This window comes from Nerophis ophidion, linkage group LG03, assembly GCF_033978795.1.
Source record: "Nerophis ophidion isolate RoL-2023_Sa linkage group LG03, RoL_Noph_v1.0, whole genome shotgun sequence".
Lineage (NCBI taxonomy): Eukaryota > Metazoa > Chordata > Actinopteri > Syngnathiformes > Syngnathidae > Nerophis > Nerophis ophidion.
The window spans coordinates 76,944,565-76,961,533 of NC_084613.1; the positions used below are offsets into that span (position 1 = coordinate 76,944,565).

The following is a 16,969-nucleotide window of genomic DNA, read 5'->3' on the forward strand; positions in this document are numbered from 1 at the left end:
CTGAAATTAAATGACAATGTGTGAATGGATGAATTTGGAAATAGTGTCAAAAAAAAATAGGTAGAAAAGCACTATGCAATTTGAACCCATTTACCATTTACCATGTTAATTCTGTGACTTCTTCCTCTCTGCAGGTCGTCCTCCTGGACTGTCATAAAGACCAGGAGGGAGATATAGAGACCAACAAACAGCCTCATTCCTCATCGTCATGGCTCCCATCATGACTGGATTTATTCTCCTGATTCTTCAGGCTCTTATTGGGTCCAGTGCCCTGCTGTCAGGTAAGCTATTTTGTACTTATTGCAGCCTAAAACTGTTGGGTGGGCTGAGATTTGCATTTGCTTCAATGACTGATTTATTCATCTTGTCAAATAATTACATTTTTAATCAGATTAATCACAACTTTTGCAATTTGATTAATTCGATGAATTGGGGTGAATCAATTGAGTGGATGATTTAACTTTAAAAAAAAAACACAAATGCAATTTTATGGTCAGAATGTCAAAGAGGAACACTTTGTAAATGTTTTACTTAAATGCACGTCATTTATTTGCTCAAAACTTGGCAACAGTTTAATCTAAAGTCCAGGCGGGGTTTTATTTTGGAGTGAGATTTGTCACATTCTCCTCGGACAACTTTGCACTGTCGTCTGCACTGAGGTCTGAGAAGCAAGGGACTTCCAGTATTAGCGTCCTTTTTCATTCATGAGCGATACACAAGCCTGCAGCTAGGTGGCAGCACTGCTCAGATCATTCAGCTGCCTCAACCAGGGAATACGACCAAGTAAACATAAGTACTGTATAGCAGTGGTCCCCAACCACCGGGCCGTGGCCTGTTTGGTACCGGGCCGCAGAAGATTTTTTTATAAAAAAAAAAAAAACTAATATTTTTTTTATTTTTATTAAATCAACATAAAAAACACAATATACACTAACAATTAGTGCACCAACCACAAAAACCTCCCTTTTTCATGACAAAAACGTCCCTTTTTCATGACAAAGAAGAAAAAAAAAAAGCCATTTCATTTAACATGGTCTGCCACATAATTTAATGTGGTCCGTCATGTCATTAAATGTGGTCCATCACGTCATTTAATGTGGCCCGCCATTTCATTTAACATGGTCTGCCACATACTTTAATGTGGTTCGTCACGTCATTTAATGTGGCCCACTATTTCATTTAACATGTTCTGCCACGTAATTTAATGTGGTCCGTCATGTCATTAAATGTGGTCCATCACGTCATTTAATGTGGCCCGTGGCCCGCCATTTCATTTAACATGGTCTGCCACATACTTTAATGTGGTTCGTCACGTCATTTAATGTGGCCCACTATTTCATTTAACATGTTCTGCCACGTAATTTAATGTGGTCCGTCATGTCATTAAATGTGGTCCGCCATTTCATTTAACATGGTCTGCCACATACTTTAATGTGGTTCGTCACGTCATTTAATGTGGCCCACTATTTCATTTAACATGTTCTGCCACGTAATTTAATGTGGTCCGTCATGTCATTAAATGTGGTCCATCACGTCATTTAATGTGGCCCGCCATTTCATTTAACATGGTCTGCCACATGCTTTAATGTGGTTCTTCACGCCCACTATTTCATTTAACATGGTCTGCCACATAATTTAATGTGGTGCGTCACATCATTTAATGTGGTCTGTTGAGTCATTTAATGTGGTCCGTCACGTGATTTAATGTGGTCCATCACGTCATTAAAAGTGGCCCGCCATTTCATTTAACATGGTCTGCCACATAATTAATGTGGTCCGTCACATAATTTAATGTGGTCCGTCGAGTCATTTAACGTGGTCCGTCACGTCATTTAATGTGGTCCATCACGTCATTAAAAGTGGCCCGCCATTTCATTTAACATGGTCTGCCACATACTTTAATGTGGTTCGTCACGTCATTTAGTGGGGCCCACTATTTCATTTAACATGGTCTGCCACATAATTTAACGTGGTCCGTCACATAATTTAATGTAGTCCGTCGAGTCATTTAATGTGGTCCGTCACGTTATGTAATGTGGTCCATCACGTCATTAAAAGTGGCCCGCCATTTCATTTAACATGGTCTGCCACATAATTTACCGTGGTCCGTCACATAATTTAATGTGGTCCGTCGAGTCATTTAAGTGGTCCGTCGAGTCATTTAATGTGGTCCGTCACGTCATTCAATGTGGTCCATCACGTCATTAAAGGTGGCCCGCCATTTCATTTAACATGGTCTGCCACATAATTTAATGTGGTCCGTCTAGTCATTTAATGTGGTCCGTCACGTCATTTAATGTGGTCCGTCACGTCATTTAATGTGGTCCGTCACGTCAGTTAATGTGGTCCATCACGTCATTAAATGTGGCCCGCCATTTCATTTAACATGGTCTGCCACATAATTTAATGTGGTCCGTCGAGTCATTTAACGTGGTCCGTCGAGTCATTTAATGTGGTCCGTCACGTCATTTAATGTGGTCCGTCACGTCATTTAACGTGGTCCATCACATCATTAAAAGTGGCCCGCCATTTCATTTAACATGGTCTGCCACATAATTTAATGTGCTCCGTCACATAATTTAATGTGGTCCGTCGAGTCATTTAATGTGGTCCGTCACGTCATTTAATGTGGTCCGTCACGTCATTTAATGTGGTCCATCACGTCATTAAAACTGGCCCACCATTTCATTTAACATGGTCTGCCACATAATTTAATGTGGTCCGTCACATAATTTAATGTGGTCTGTTGAGTCATTTAATGTGGTCCGTCACGTCATTAAATGTGGTCCATCAAGTCATTAAATGTGGCCCGCCATTTCATTTAACATGGTCTGCCACATACTTTAATGTGGTTTGTCACGTCATTTAGTGTGGCCCGCCATTTCATTTAACATGGTCTGCCACATAATTTAACGTGGTCCGTCACATAATTTAATGTAGTCCGTCGAGTCATTTAACGTGGTCCGTCACGTCATTAAATGTGGTCCATCACGTCATTTAATGTGGCCCGCCATTTCATTTAACATGGTCTGCCACATAATTTAACGTGGTGCGTCACATCATTTAATGTGGTCCGTTGAGTCATTTAATGTGGTCCGTCACGTCATTTAATGTGGTCCATCACGTCATTAAAAGTGGCCCACCATTTCATTTAACATGGTCTGCCACATAATTTACCGTGGTCCGTCACATAATTTAATGTGGTCTGTTGAGTCATTTAATGTGGTCCGTCACGTCATTAAATGTGGTCCATCAAGTCATTAAATGTGGCCCGCCATTTCATTTAACATGGTCTGCCACATACTTTAATGTGGTTTGTCACGTCATTTAGTGTGGCCCGCCATTTCATTTAACATGGTCTGCCACATAATTTAACGTGGTCCGTCACATAATTTAATGTAGTCCGTCGAGTCATTTAACGTGGTCCGTCACGTCATTAAATGTGGTCCATCACGTCATTTAACGTGGCCCGCCATTTCATTTAACATGGTCTGCCACATAATTTAACGTGGTGCGTCACATCATTTAATGTGGTCCGTTGAGTCATTTAATGTGGTCCGTCACGTCATTTAATGTGGTCCGTCGAGTCATTTAATGTGATCCGTCGAGTCATTTAACGTGATCCGTCACGTCATTTAATGTAGTCCGTCACGTCATTTAATGTGGTCCGTCACGTCATTTAACGTGGTCCATCACATCATTAAAAGTGGCCCGCCATTTCATTTAACATGGTCTGCCACATAATTTAATGTGCTCCGTCACATATTTTAATGTGGTCCGTCGAGTCATTTAATGTGGTCCGTCACGTCATTTAATGTGGTCCGTCACGTCATTTAATGTGGTCCATCACGTCATTAAATGTGGCCCACCATTTCATTTAACATGGTCTGCCACATAATTTAATGTGGTCCGTCACGTCATTTAACGTGGTCCATCATATCATTAAATGTGGCCCGCCATTTCATTTAACATGGTCTACCACCGTGAATGCGTGGGTTCCCTCCGGGTACTCCGGCTTCCTCCCACTTCCAAAGACATGCACCTGGGGATAGGTTGATTGGCAACACTAAAATTGGCCCTAGTGTGTGAATGTGAGTGTGAATGTTGTCTGTCTATCTGTGTTGGCCCTGCGATGAGGTGGCGACTTGTCCAGGGTGTACCCCGCCTTCCGCCCGATTGTAGCTGAGATAGGGGCCAGCGCCCCCCGCGACCCCGAACGGGAATAAGCGGCAGAAAATGGATGGATGGATGGTCTACCACATAATTTAATGTGGTCCGTCACGTCATTAAATGTGGCCTGCCATTTCATTTAACATGGTCTGCCACATAATTTAATGTGGTCCGTCACGTCATTTAACGTGGTCCATCATGTCATTAAATGTGGCCCGCCATTTCATTTAACATGGTCTACCACATAATTTAATGTGGTCCGTCACGTCATTAAATGTGGCCTGCCATTTCATTTAACATGGTCTGCCACATAATTTAACGTGGTCCATCACGTCATTAAATGTGGCCCGCCATTTCATTTAACATGGTCTACCACATAATTTAACGTGGTCCGTCACGTCATTAAACGTTGTCCATCACGTCATTAAATGTGGCCTGCCATTTCATTTAACATGGTCTGCCACATAATTTAACGTGGTCCATCACGTCATTAAATGTGGTCCATCGCATTATTTAATGGGGCCCGCCATATCATTTAATGTGGTCTGCCAAATCATGCAATGTAGTCTGCCACATCGTTTATTGTGGTCCGTCACGTCATTTTGTGACGGACGTCATTTAACATGGTCTGCCACTTCATTTAATGTTGTCCACCATGTCATTTAACGTGGTCCGCCACATCAGTGGGATCTGAGCCGAGGATGACAGTCAAGTCCTTTGAGACACTAGTGTTTAAGGCAGGGGTCACCAACCTTTTTGAAACCAAGAGCTACTTCTTGGGTACTGATTATTGCGAAGGGCTACCAGTTTGATACACACGTAAATAAATTGCCAGAAATAGCCAATTTGCTCAATTTACCTTAAACCAGGGGTCACCAATGCGGTGGCCGCGGGCACCAGGTAGCCCGTAAGGACCAGATGAGTCGCCCGCTGGCCTGTTCTAAAAATAGCTCAAATAGCAGCACTTACCAGTGAGCTGCCTCTATTTCTTAAATTGTATTTATTTACCAGCAAGCTGGTCTTGCTTTGCTTGACATTTTTAATTCTAAGAGAGAAAACACTCAAATAGAATTTGAAAAGCCAAGATAATATTTTAAAGACTTGGTCTTCACTTGTTTAAATAAATTCATTTATATTTTTACTTTGCTTCTTATAACTTTCAGAAAGACAGTTTTAGAGAAAAATACAACCTTAAAAACGATTTTAGGATTTTTAAACACATATACCTTTTGACCTTTTACATTTCTTCTTCTTCTTTCCTGACATTTTTTAAATCAGTGTTCAAGTATACATATATTTTTTTATTGTAAAGAATAATAAATATATTTTAATTTAATTCTTCATTTTAGTTTATGTTTTTTCGAGGAAGAATATTTGTGAAATATTTCTTCAAACTTATTATGATTAAAATTCAAAAAAAATATTCTGGCAAATCTACAAAATCTGTAGAATCAAATTTAAATCTCATTTCAAAGTGGATTTTAACCTATTTAAAACATGCAATCAAAATTCTAAAATTAATCTTAATTAGGAAAAATTACTAATGATGTTCTATAAATTATTTTTTGAATTTTTTCAAAAAGATTCGAATTAACTAGTTTTTCTCTTCATTTTTTTCGATTGAATTTTGAATTTTAAAGCGTCGAAATTGAAGATAAACTATGTTTCAAAATTTTATTTTCATTTTTTTCGTGTTTTCTCCTGTTTTAAACCGTTCAATGAAGTGTTTTTTTGATCATTTATTCTCTACAAAAAAAACTTCCGTAAAAGGGAAAAAATGTAAAAGAAATTCAAAAATACTTTGAAATAAGATTTAAATTAGATTCTACAGATTTTGTAGATTTGCCAGAATAATTTTTTTGAATTTTAATCATAATAAGTTTGAATAAATATTGCCGAAAAAACAGAAGCTAAAATGAAGAATTAAATTAAAATAGATGTATTATTCTATACAATAAGAAGAAGTGTGAAGCGACCGGAATGAGAATCAGCACCTCCAAGTCCGAGTCCATGGTTCTCGCCCGGAAAAGGGTGGAGTGCCATCTCCGGGTTGGGGAGGAGACCCTGCCCCAAGTGGAGGAGTTCAAGTACCTAGGAGTCTTGTTCACGAGTGAGGGAAGAGTGGATCGTGAGATCGACAGGCGGATCGGTGCGGCGTCTTCAGTAATGCGGACGTTGTACCGATCCGTTGTGGTGAAGAAGGAGCTGAGCCGAAAGGCAAAGCTCTCAATTTACCGGTCGATCTACGTTCCCATCCTCACCTATGGTCATGAGCTTTGGGTCATGACCGAAAGGATAAGATCACGGGTACAAGCGGCCGAAATGAGTTTCCTCCGCCGTGTGGTGGGGCTCTCCCTTAGAGATAGGGTGAGAAGCTCTGCCATCCGGGAGGAACTCAAAGTAAAGCCGCTGCTCCTCCACATCGAGAGGAGCCAGATGAGGTGGTTCGGGCATCTGGTCAGGATGCCACCCAAACGCCTCCCTAGGGAGGTGTTTAGGGCACGTCCAGCTGGTAGGAGGCCACGGGGAAGACCCAGGACACGTTGGGAAGACTATGTCTCCCGGCTGGCCTGGGAATGCCTCGGGATCCCCCGGGAAAAGCTAGACGAAGTGGCTGGGGAGAGGGAAGTCTGGGCTTCCCTGCTTAGGCTGCTGCCCCCGCGACCCGACCTCGGATAAGCAGAAGATGGTGGATGGATGGATGGATGGACAATAAGGAATTAATTTACTTGAACATTGATTTAAATTGTCAGGAAAGAAGAGGAAAGAATTTAAAAGGTAAAAAGGTATTTGTGTTTAAAAATCCTGAAATCCCTTTAAGGTTGTATTTTTTCTCTAAAATTGTCTTTCTGAAAGTTAAAAGATTTAAAGTAAAAAAATAAATGTATTTATTTAAACAAGTGAAGACCAAGTCTTTAAAATATTTTCTTGGATTTTCAAATTCTATTTAAGTTTTGTCTCTCTTAGAATTAAAAATGTCGAGCAAAGTGAGACCAGCTTGCTAGTAAATAAATAAAATTTGAAAAATAGAGGCAGCTCACTGGTAAGTGCTGCTATTTGAGCTATTTTTAGAACAGGCCAGCGGGCGACTCATCTGGTCCTTATGGGCTACCTGGTGCCCGCAGGCACCTCGTTGGTGACCCCTGTATAAATAAACTTTGACTTTGATTGATTGATCATTTAATGTTGTCCGCCATGTCATTTAACATAATCCGTCACATTATTTAAACTAGTCCGTCACATTATTTAAAGAGGTCCATCATGTCATTTAATGTAATCAGTCACGCCCGCCCTGTCATTCAAAGTGAAGTGAAGTGAATTATATTTATATAGCGCTTTTTCCCTAGTGACTCAAAGCGCTTTACATAGTGAAACCCAATATCTAAGTTACATTCAAACCAGTCTGGGTGGCATTGGGAGCAGGTGGGTAAAGTGTCTTGCCCAAGGACACAACGGCAGTGACTAGGTTGGTAGAAGCGGGAATCGAACCTGCAACCCTCAAGTTGCTGGCACAGCCACTCTACCAACCGCGCTATACCGACCAAAAGTGGTCTGCCACATCATTTAAAGTGGTACGTCTTATCAATTAATTAATGTCATTCGATGTGGTCTGTCAAATTATTTATGTGGTCTGTGACATCGGTCATTGTGGCCCACCCTATCATTTAATGTGGCCCGTCCCATCACTTATATCAGGGGTGTCAAACTCAAATACAGAGTGGGCCAAAATTTAAAACTGAACAAAGCCGCGGGCCGAGGTTGAACAAATTAACCTTTTAATAGGGACCCAAACAAGTTTTGCATTGAATATTGAACAAGCAACGCTTATATAACTTTATAGTGACATGTAAAATCGAGTTTTAAATAATAATATTAATAATAAAAAAATATCAATGGCATATCAAATAAAATTCAAATAAAAATTGAATGCCTCTTTTCTATTTGCAGCCCTCTGAAGTAAATATCAAAATAAACCTTTTCCACAGGCTAATAATACATTTGCAAATAAAATAACAATAAAAAAATAATCAAACATTCAAGCCTTGAAGTAGCAAGAAAAAAATGCATGAGTAAAACATTAATTATTACTTGGGGGGGCTATATTGTCGCGTCCCGGAAGAGTTAGTGCTGCAAGGGTTCTGGGTATTTGTTCTGTTGTGTTTGTTGTGTTACGGTGCAGATGCTCTCCCGAAATGTTTTTTTTATTCTTGTTTGGTGTGGGTTCACAGCGTGGTGCATATTTGTAAGATTGATAAAGTTGTTTATTCGGCCACCCTCAGTGTGACCTGTATGGCTGTTAAACAAGTATGCATTGCATTCACTTGTGTGCGTGTGTGTGTAAAAACCGCATATAGGGACGGCATGGCGCAGTGGGAGAGTGGCCGTGCGCAACCCGAGGGCCCCTGGTTCAAATCCCACCTAGTACCAACTTCGTCACGTCCCTTGTGTCCTGAGCAAGACACTTTGCCCTTGCTCCTGATGGGTGCTGGTAAAGCGCCTTGCATGGCAGCTCCCTCCATCAGTGTGTGAATGTGTGTGTGAATGGGTAAATGTGGAAGTAGTGTCAAAGCGCTTTGAGCACCTTGAAGGTAGAAAAGCGCTGTACAAGTACAACCCATTTATCATTTATTTATTTATATTGGGTTGGCACACTATTTCTATGTAGGAAAAGCGGATGTGACGACAGGTTGTAGAGGACGCTAAAGACAGTGCCGTTAATGCACACCCCCAATATTGTCGTCCGGGTAGAAATGGGGAGAAATTCGGGAGAATTTTTACCCCGGGAGATTTTCGGGAGGGGCACTGAAAATCGGGAGGGTTGGCAAGTATGAGTATTAGTGGTGAAAGCGGTGTTACAGCGGTGCCGCTGTATAAAACCAGCGGGCCAGCTCTAATGTTAATTTCATATAGCCTCAAGGGCCGAATGAAATTACACGGCAGGCCAAATTTGGCCCGCGGGCCAGAGTTTGACACCCATGACTTATATGGTCCGTCGTGTCATCTAATGGGGTCTTCATGTCATTTAATGTGGTTTGCCAAATCATTTAACGTGGTTCATCAAGTCATTTAAGGTGGCCTACCATGTTATTTAATGTGGTCTGCCACATCAGGGGGATCTGAGGCCGAGGATGTCGTGCTTCAGTGCAGCCCTTTGAGACACTTGTGTTTAAGGGCTATATAAATAAACTTTGACTTTGATTGATTGATCAGTTAATGTTGTCCACCATATCATTTAATGTGGTCTGTCACATTATTTAAACTGGTCCATCACATCATTTAATGTGATGTGAATTATAGTGAATAGTGAATTATATTTATATAGCGCTTTTCTCTAGTGACTCAAAGCGCTTTACATAGTGAAACCCAATATCTAAGTTACATTTAAACCAGTCTGTGTGGCACTGGGAGCAGGTGGGTAAAGTGCCTTGCCCAAGGACACAACGGCAGTGACTAGGATGGCGGAAGCGGGAATCGAATCTGCAACCCTCAAAGTTGCTGATCCGTCACATCATATAAAATAACCTGCCATATCATTTGAAGTGGTCTGCAACCTCATTTAACGTGATCCGTCATGTCAATTAATGCGGCCCGTCACGTTATTTAAAGTGATCCATCACGTCATTTAATGTGATCCATCACATCATTAAATTGGCCCGCCCTGTCATTGAAAGTGGTCTGCCACGGCATTTAACGTGATCCGCCACATCATTTTTAATGTGGGCCGTCACGTCAATTAATTTGGTCTGTCAAATTATTTATGCGGTCTGTCAAATCATTCTCTTAATGTGGCCCGTCACATAGATTAAGAACGCCTGTCACATCATTTATGTGGCTTGTCACGTCATTCAATGTGGTCTTCTATATCAATCAATCAATCAATCAATGTTTACTTATATAGCCCTAAATCACTAGTGTCTCAAAGGGCTGCACAAACCACCACGACATCCTCGGTAGGCCCACATAAGGGCAAGGAAAACTCATCAGTGGTTCTCAACCTTTTTTCAGTGATGTACCCCCTGTGAATTTTTTTTTAATTCAAGTAATAATTATAATAATAATAATAATGGATTAGATTTATATCGCGCTTTTCTATTGTTAGATACGCAAAGCGCTCACAGAGAATTGGGAACCCATCATTCATTCACACCTTGTGGTGGTAAGTCGGTAGGTAGGTAGGTCTTTATTGTCATTGCAACAAGTACAACAAAACTTTGTTTTCAGCACAAACCTGTTCAAGATTAGACAAACAAAGGTTACAGAACAAGAACGCTGATGGGTCACCATCAGGCGCCCAGTAAAAGATGGGAGAAAGGTCAACGATGGGGAAGGATGAGTAAAAAAAATACAATCCAGACTGGGCTCCTAAGGGGGCCCAGTTCGGAGTGGGAAAAAACCTCCATAACAAAGCACGTATACATATTACAACATACATCTCCAGATATCTAGCAACAGAGGGAAGGTAGTTCAAGGTCATGGTGGTAGGTCGCAGCTCTCAGGGGCTGACCATCCATTCATCACCCCTACGGGATTTGCGTCGAAGGTGTTGGATTGGGGGACGGGGGGGTGTATGTGTGGCGTATATGTTTTTTGTGGATGTGTGTGTGTATAAGCCCAGAGTATGTCTCTGTTCCGCGGCCTTGATGTATTTGCCATCGCTAGTCCAAAGTTCACAACAACAGGTGTGTGTCCATGAGAGACAAAAAAAGGAGTTTGTTGTGTCTTCCTGCAGCGATCTTCGGGAGAGTCTCCAAGCCAGGGAAACAATCCAAGTTAAAATGATTTGTATGCGAGTGAAACTAAAATTTGCTTTTCACTCTAAAATTGTCTATGACTGGTCCTCAAAAACTGCGGGATAGACAGTCCGATGTAATCCACAGTTCTCCAATCATTTGTGGCAGCTTTGGGGTACTTTGAAGACTGCCAGAAACTTCCTATTTGTCGACAAACCAGAGCAACGTTTACTCCAATCAGCAGATGTTCTGTTGTCATAATTCCGAATAGGTGGATATCTTCACGTCCTCGACAGAAAAGGGTCCTTCTTCTCCCAAGAGTCCGTCGTGTGTCCAGCAACAACCGCTTCGTCACGACAGCAGGTTCCCCCAAACCCAGGATCTTGTCAATTTTGTTGAGGCCAGTGAAATAGTTCCAATGTTTAGATTTGGAGAGCAGTGCAAAAAGAGGCAACAAGAAAGTTAAGACAAGACAAAACAAAGAAGCAAGCAGGAGAGATAAGGGAGAGGAAAGGAAAGCGTCCACCCTCGGTGAGTGCCAGAGAGAAAGTAAGCCTCAGCTGCTCTGGGGTAAACTGACAGAAGCGTGGCTGCCGGTTTCCGACCTCCACCAATCATTCATTCATCATTCATTCACAAGTGTGAGCGGCACCAGTGGCAAAGTGTCCTGCCCACAGACACAACGGCAGCGATTTTTTGGATGTCAATAGGTGGGAAGCGAACCTGCAACCCTCACGTTTCTGGCACGGCCGCTCTGCCCATTACGCCATGCCACCCACAAGATAAAGAAGTAAAATACAGCACTATGTCATCAGTTTCTGATTTATTAAATTATATAACAGTGCAAAATATTGCTCATTTGTAGTGGTCTTTCTTGAACTATTTGGAAAAAAAGATGTAAAAAATAACAAAAAACTTGATGAAAAATAAACAAGTGATTCAGTTATAAATCAAGATTTCTACACATAGAAGTAATCATCAACTTAAAGTGCCCTCTTTGGGGATTGTAATAAAGATCCATCTGGAGTCATGAACTTAATGAAAAACGTTTCTTCACAAAAAAAAGAAGAAATCTTTAACATCAATATTTATGAGGGGCGGCATAGCTCGGTTGGCAGAGTGGCCGTGCTAGCAACTTGAGGGTTGCAGGTTCGATTCCTGCTTGTGCCATCCTAGTTACTGCCGTTGTGTCCTTGGGCAAGACACTTTACCCACCTGCTCCCAGTGCCACCCACACTGGTTTAAATGTAACTTAGATATTGGGTTTCACTATGTAAAGCGCTTTGAGTCACTTGAGAAAAGCGCTATATAAATATAATTCACTTCACTTCACAAAAAATCTAGCTGTCAACGCTTTTTTTTTTCTCCACAGTTTATGAACTTATATTCACATTTTGTTGAAGTATTATTCAATAAATATATTTATAAAGGATTTTTGAATCGTTGCTATTTTCAGAATATTTAAAAAAAAAAATCTCACATACCTCTTGTCCGACCTGGACATGGATTGTTTGTGCTCCTTCCAGGCGTGAATTCAGGTCCATGTTTTTTTATTTATACTCAAAATACAAAAAAAAAAGGCAAAACAAAAAGCGCGCTCGATGGCGGATAATAATCTATACTAAAACTTAAAACAAAAACTGCACAATGGCAATACTATCTACAAACAAACAAAAGATACTATCAAAGGCATAAATACAAACCAAAACTTCCTTGGCGTGGATGAATCGAAAAGCGTGGCATGAAGTATGAAAGGCAATGAAAGCGAAGTTCCCGGACTGATGAACAGAAAGAAAATTACTTAAATACTGGCTGTGAAAATCAGGAGCAGGTGCGGGACTGAGGGCAGGGGCGTGACAAGGTGGGAACTTGTCAGGCTTGAGCTGTGGGTGTTTGTGCTTCCTCGATGCAAGGATGATGTGGGACGAATCAGCCATCAATCAATCAATCAATGTTTACTTATATAGCCCTAAATCAATAGTGTCTCAAAGGGCTGCACAAACCACTACGACATCCTCGGTAGGCCCACATAAGGGCAAGGAAAACTCACACCCAGTGGGACGTCGGTGACAATGATGACTATGAGAACCTTGGAGAGGAGGAAAGCAATGGATGTCGAGCGGGTCTAACATGATACTGTGAAAGTTCAATCCATAATGGATCCAACACAGTCGCGAGAGTCCAGTCCAAAGCGGATCCAACACAGCAGCGAGAGTCCCGTTCACAGCGGAGCCAGCAGGAAACCATCCCAAGCGGAGGCGGATCAGCAGCGCAGAGATGTCCCCAGCCGATACACAGGCGAGCAGTACATGGCCACCGGATCGGACCGGACTCCCTCCACAAAGGAGAGTGGGACATAGAAGAAAAAGAAAAGAAACGGCAGATCAACTGGTCTAAAAAGGGAGTCCATTTAAAGGCTAGAGTATACAAATGAGTTTTAAGGTGAGACTTAATGTAAGTACATCTTTATTTGTTATTTAAATACAAAAGGCAAAACAAAAAGCACGCTCGATGGCGGATAATAATATATGCTAAAACGTTAACAAAAACAGCACAATGGCATGGCTATCTATAAATGAACAAAAGATGCTAACAATAAACCAAAAAAAAACAGCACTTAGGCGAAAGAATACATGGATCTTACGTGGCGTGGTCCAAATGTTTAGCAGCGTGGCAAGGCGTGGAGGTTTGTGATAGAAATGTGGCATGAAGCAGAATGCAAAAATCCCAGACTGATGGACAGAAAGAAAATGGTTTAAGTAGTGGCTGTGATAATTAGGAACAGGTGCAGGACTGAGGGCAGGGGCGTGACTGGGATAAAACTAATGAGGTTGGCATGGAAACAAACAAAACCAGGAAGTGCAAAACGTGACTGATTGTCCAAAATCAAAAACATAACATGACAAAACAAGATCCATAGGTGTGACAGAACTAATGCGTTGACATGGTAACAGAAGCAAACCAGGAAGTGCAAAATGGAACAAGAGTCCAGAAAACAAAACAAAACATAATCAAACTTAAAACCAGATTTACAGGCGTGACACCTCTTGGCATACCTTCAAGTACCCCCAGGGGTACGCGTACCCCCTTTTGAGAACCACTGCTCTATATCATTTAACCTGATCCGTCACGTCATTTATACGGTCTGTCCCGTCATTTAATAAATGATAAATAAATAAATGGGTTGTATTTGTATAGCGCTTTTCTACCTTCAAGGTACTCAAAGCGCTTTGACACTACTTCCACATTCACACACACATTCACACACTGATGGAGGGAGCTGCCATGCAAGGCGCCAACCAGCACCCATCAGGAGCAAGGGTGAAGTGTCTTGCTCAGGACACAACGGACGTGACGAGGTTGGTACTAGGTGGGATTTGAACCAGGGACCCTCGGGTTACGCACGGCCACTATACCACTGCGCCACGCCGTCCCTATGATACTATCTACAAACAAACAAAAGATACTATCAAAGGCATAAATACAAACAAAAACTTCCTTGGCGTGGATGAATCGAAAAGCGTGGCATGAAGTATGAAAGGCAATGAAAGCGAAGTTCCCGGACTGATGAACAGAAAGAAAATTACTTAAATACTGGCTGCGATAATCAGGAACAGGTGCGGGACTGAGGGCAGGGGCGTGACAAGGTGGGAACTAATGCGTTGACATGGTAACAAAAGCTAACCAGGAAGTGCAAAATGGAACAAGAGTCCAGAAAACAAAACAAAACATGATCAAACTTAAAACCAGATTTACAGGCGTGACACCTCTTGGCATACCTTCAAGTACCCCCAGGGGTACGCGTACCCCCTTTTGAGAACCACTGCTCTATATCCATCCATCCATCCATTTTCTACCGCTTATTCCCTTTCAGGGTCGCGGGGGGCGCTGGCGCCTATCTCAGCTACAATCGGGCGGAAGGCGGGGTACACCCTGGACAAGTCGCGACCTCATCGCAATGCCTGCTCTATATCATTTAACCTGATCATTTAACCTGATCCGTCACGTCATTTATACGGTCTGTCCCGTCATTTAATAAATGATAAATAAATAAATGGGTTGTACTTGTATAGCGCTTTTCTACCTTCAAGGTACTCAAAGCGCTTTGACACTACTTCCACATTTACCCATTCACACACACATTCACACACTGATGGAGGGAGCTGCCATGCAAGGCGCCAACCAGCACCCATCAGGAGCAAGTGTGAAGTGTCTTGCTCAGGACACAACGGACATGACGAGGTTGGTACTAGGTGGGATTTGAACCAGGGACCCTCGGGTTGCGCACGGCCACTATACCACTGCGCCACGCCGTCCCTATGATACTATCTACAAACAAACAAAAGATACTATCAAAGGCATAAATACAAACAAAAACTTCCTTGGCGTGGATGAATCGAAAAGCATGGCATGAAGTATGAAAGGCAATGAAAGCGAAGTTCCCGGACTGATGAACAGAAAGAAAATTACTTAAATACTGGCTGCGATAATCAGGAACAGGTGCGGGACTGAGGGCAGGGGCGTGACAAGGTGGGAACTAATGCGTTGACATGGTAACAAAAGCTAACCAGGAAGTGCAAAATGGAACAAGAGTCCAGAAAACAAAACAAAACATGATCAAACAGAAAAAACAGATTTACAGGCGTGACACCTCTTGGCATACCTTCAAGTACCCCCAGGGGTACGCGTACCCCCTTTTGAGAACCACTGCTCTATATCATTTAACCTGATCTGTCACGTCATTTATATGGTCCATCCATCCATCCATCCATTTTCTACCGCTTATTCCCTTTCAGGGTCGCGGGGGGCGCTGGCGCCTATCTCAGCTACAATCGGGCGGAAGGCGGGGTACATCCTGGACAAGTCCCCACCTCATCGCAGGGCCAACACAGATAGACAGACAACATTCACACTCACATTCACACACTAGGGCCAATTTAGTGTTACTAATCAACCTATCCGTCACGTCATTTAATGAGGCCTACCATGTCATTTAACTTGGTCCGCCAGATCATTTGACATGGTCCACCACTTCAATTAATGTGGCCCTATAAGGCCAGCCATACTTGCAATGTGTTTGATTGATTGTTTTCGATTGATACTTGTATTAGTAGATTGCACAGTACAGTACATATTCCGTACAATTGACCACTAAATGGTAACACCCCAATAACTTTTTCAACTTGTTTATCAATCAATTCATGGTAGTATCCCTCAATAAACACAAGCTTGACAACCCTGCCATAGGTTGTCAGGGGGGGCCACATGAAAAAAAAACAATACACAAGTCTTCAGCCCTGCGGCATGTAATTGCTGGTGGCAGCTACTCAACGAGTGGTTCGTACGTCATTTATGTGGTCCGTCACGCCGTCCCATGTTGTCTGCCACTTCAATTAATGTGGTTTGTCACCTCATTAACGTGACCCACCATGTCATTTAATGTGGTCTGCCATATTGTTGCTGTTTTTTTATTCAACCATTTTTTCTCCACATATCCCATTCAGACATTTACAGCATTGACATGCAAGACAATGACCAGGTAGTGTAAATGCCACTTATGATAGATATTACTCTATATCACTAATGTGTATAATATGTTACAGATAGAAAGCTACAAGGCATTTCTCTGCTCACCATCCCCACTTTCCTCACTCTCTACTCCCTCCTCAGGTAAGCTGCGTATAATCTCTCTATACACACTGATATACAGTATATACAGTGGGGCAAAAAAAGTATTTAGTCAGCCACCGATTGTGCAAGTTCTCCCACTTAAAATGATGACAGAGGTCTGTAATTTTCATCATAGGTACACTTCAACTGTGAGAGACAGAATGTGAAAAAAAAATCCAGGAATTCACATTGTAGGAATTTTAAAGAATTTATTTGTAAATTATGGTGGAAAATAAGTATTTGGTCAACCATTCAAAGCTCTCACTGATGGAAGGAGGTTTTGGCTCAAAATCTCACGATACATGGCCCCATTCATTCTTTCCTTAACACGGATCAATCGTCCTGTCCCCCTAGCAGAAAAACAGCCCCAAAACATGATGTTTCCACCCCCATGCTTC

General features: G+C 41.9%; 1 protein-coding gene across 1 annotated transcript in view; it reads left to right on the forward strand.

Annotated features, from left to right (window-relative positions):
- The first annotated feature begins 208 nt into the window (after window positions 1-208).
- The window catches only part of plb1 (phospholipase B1), a 75,341-nt gene continuing 58,580 nt past the window's right edge, over window positions 209-16,969 (forward strand). Inside the window, exons 1-3 of the mRNA XM_061893794.1 lie at window positions 209-281; window positions 16,406-16,440; window positions 16,505-16,571. Coding sequence (XP_061749778.1) covers window positions 209-281; window positions 16,406-16,440; window positions 16,505-16,571 — 175 coding nt within the window. The remainder of the gene's footprint in view (window positions 282-16,405; window positions 16,441-16,504; window positions 16,572-16,969) is intronic.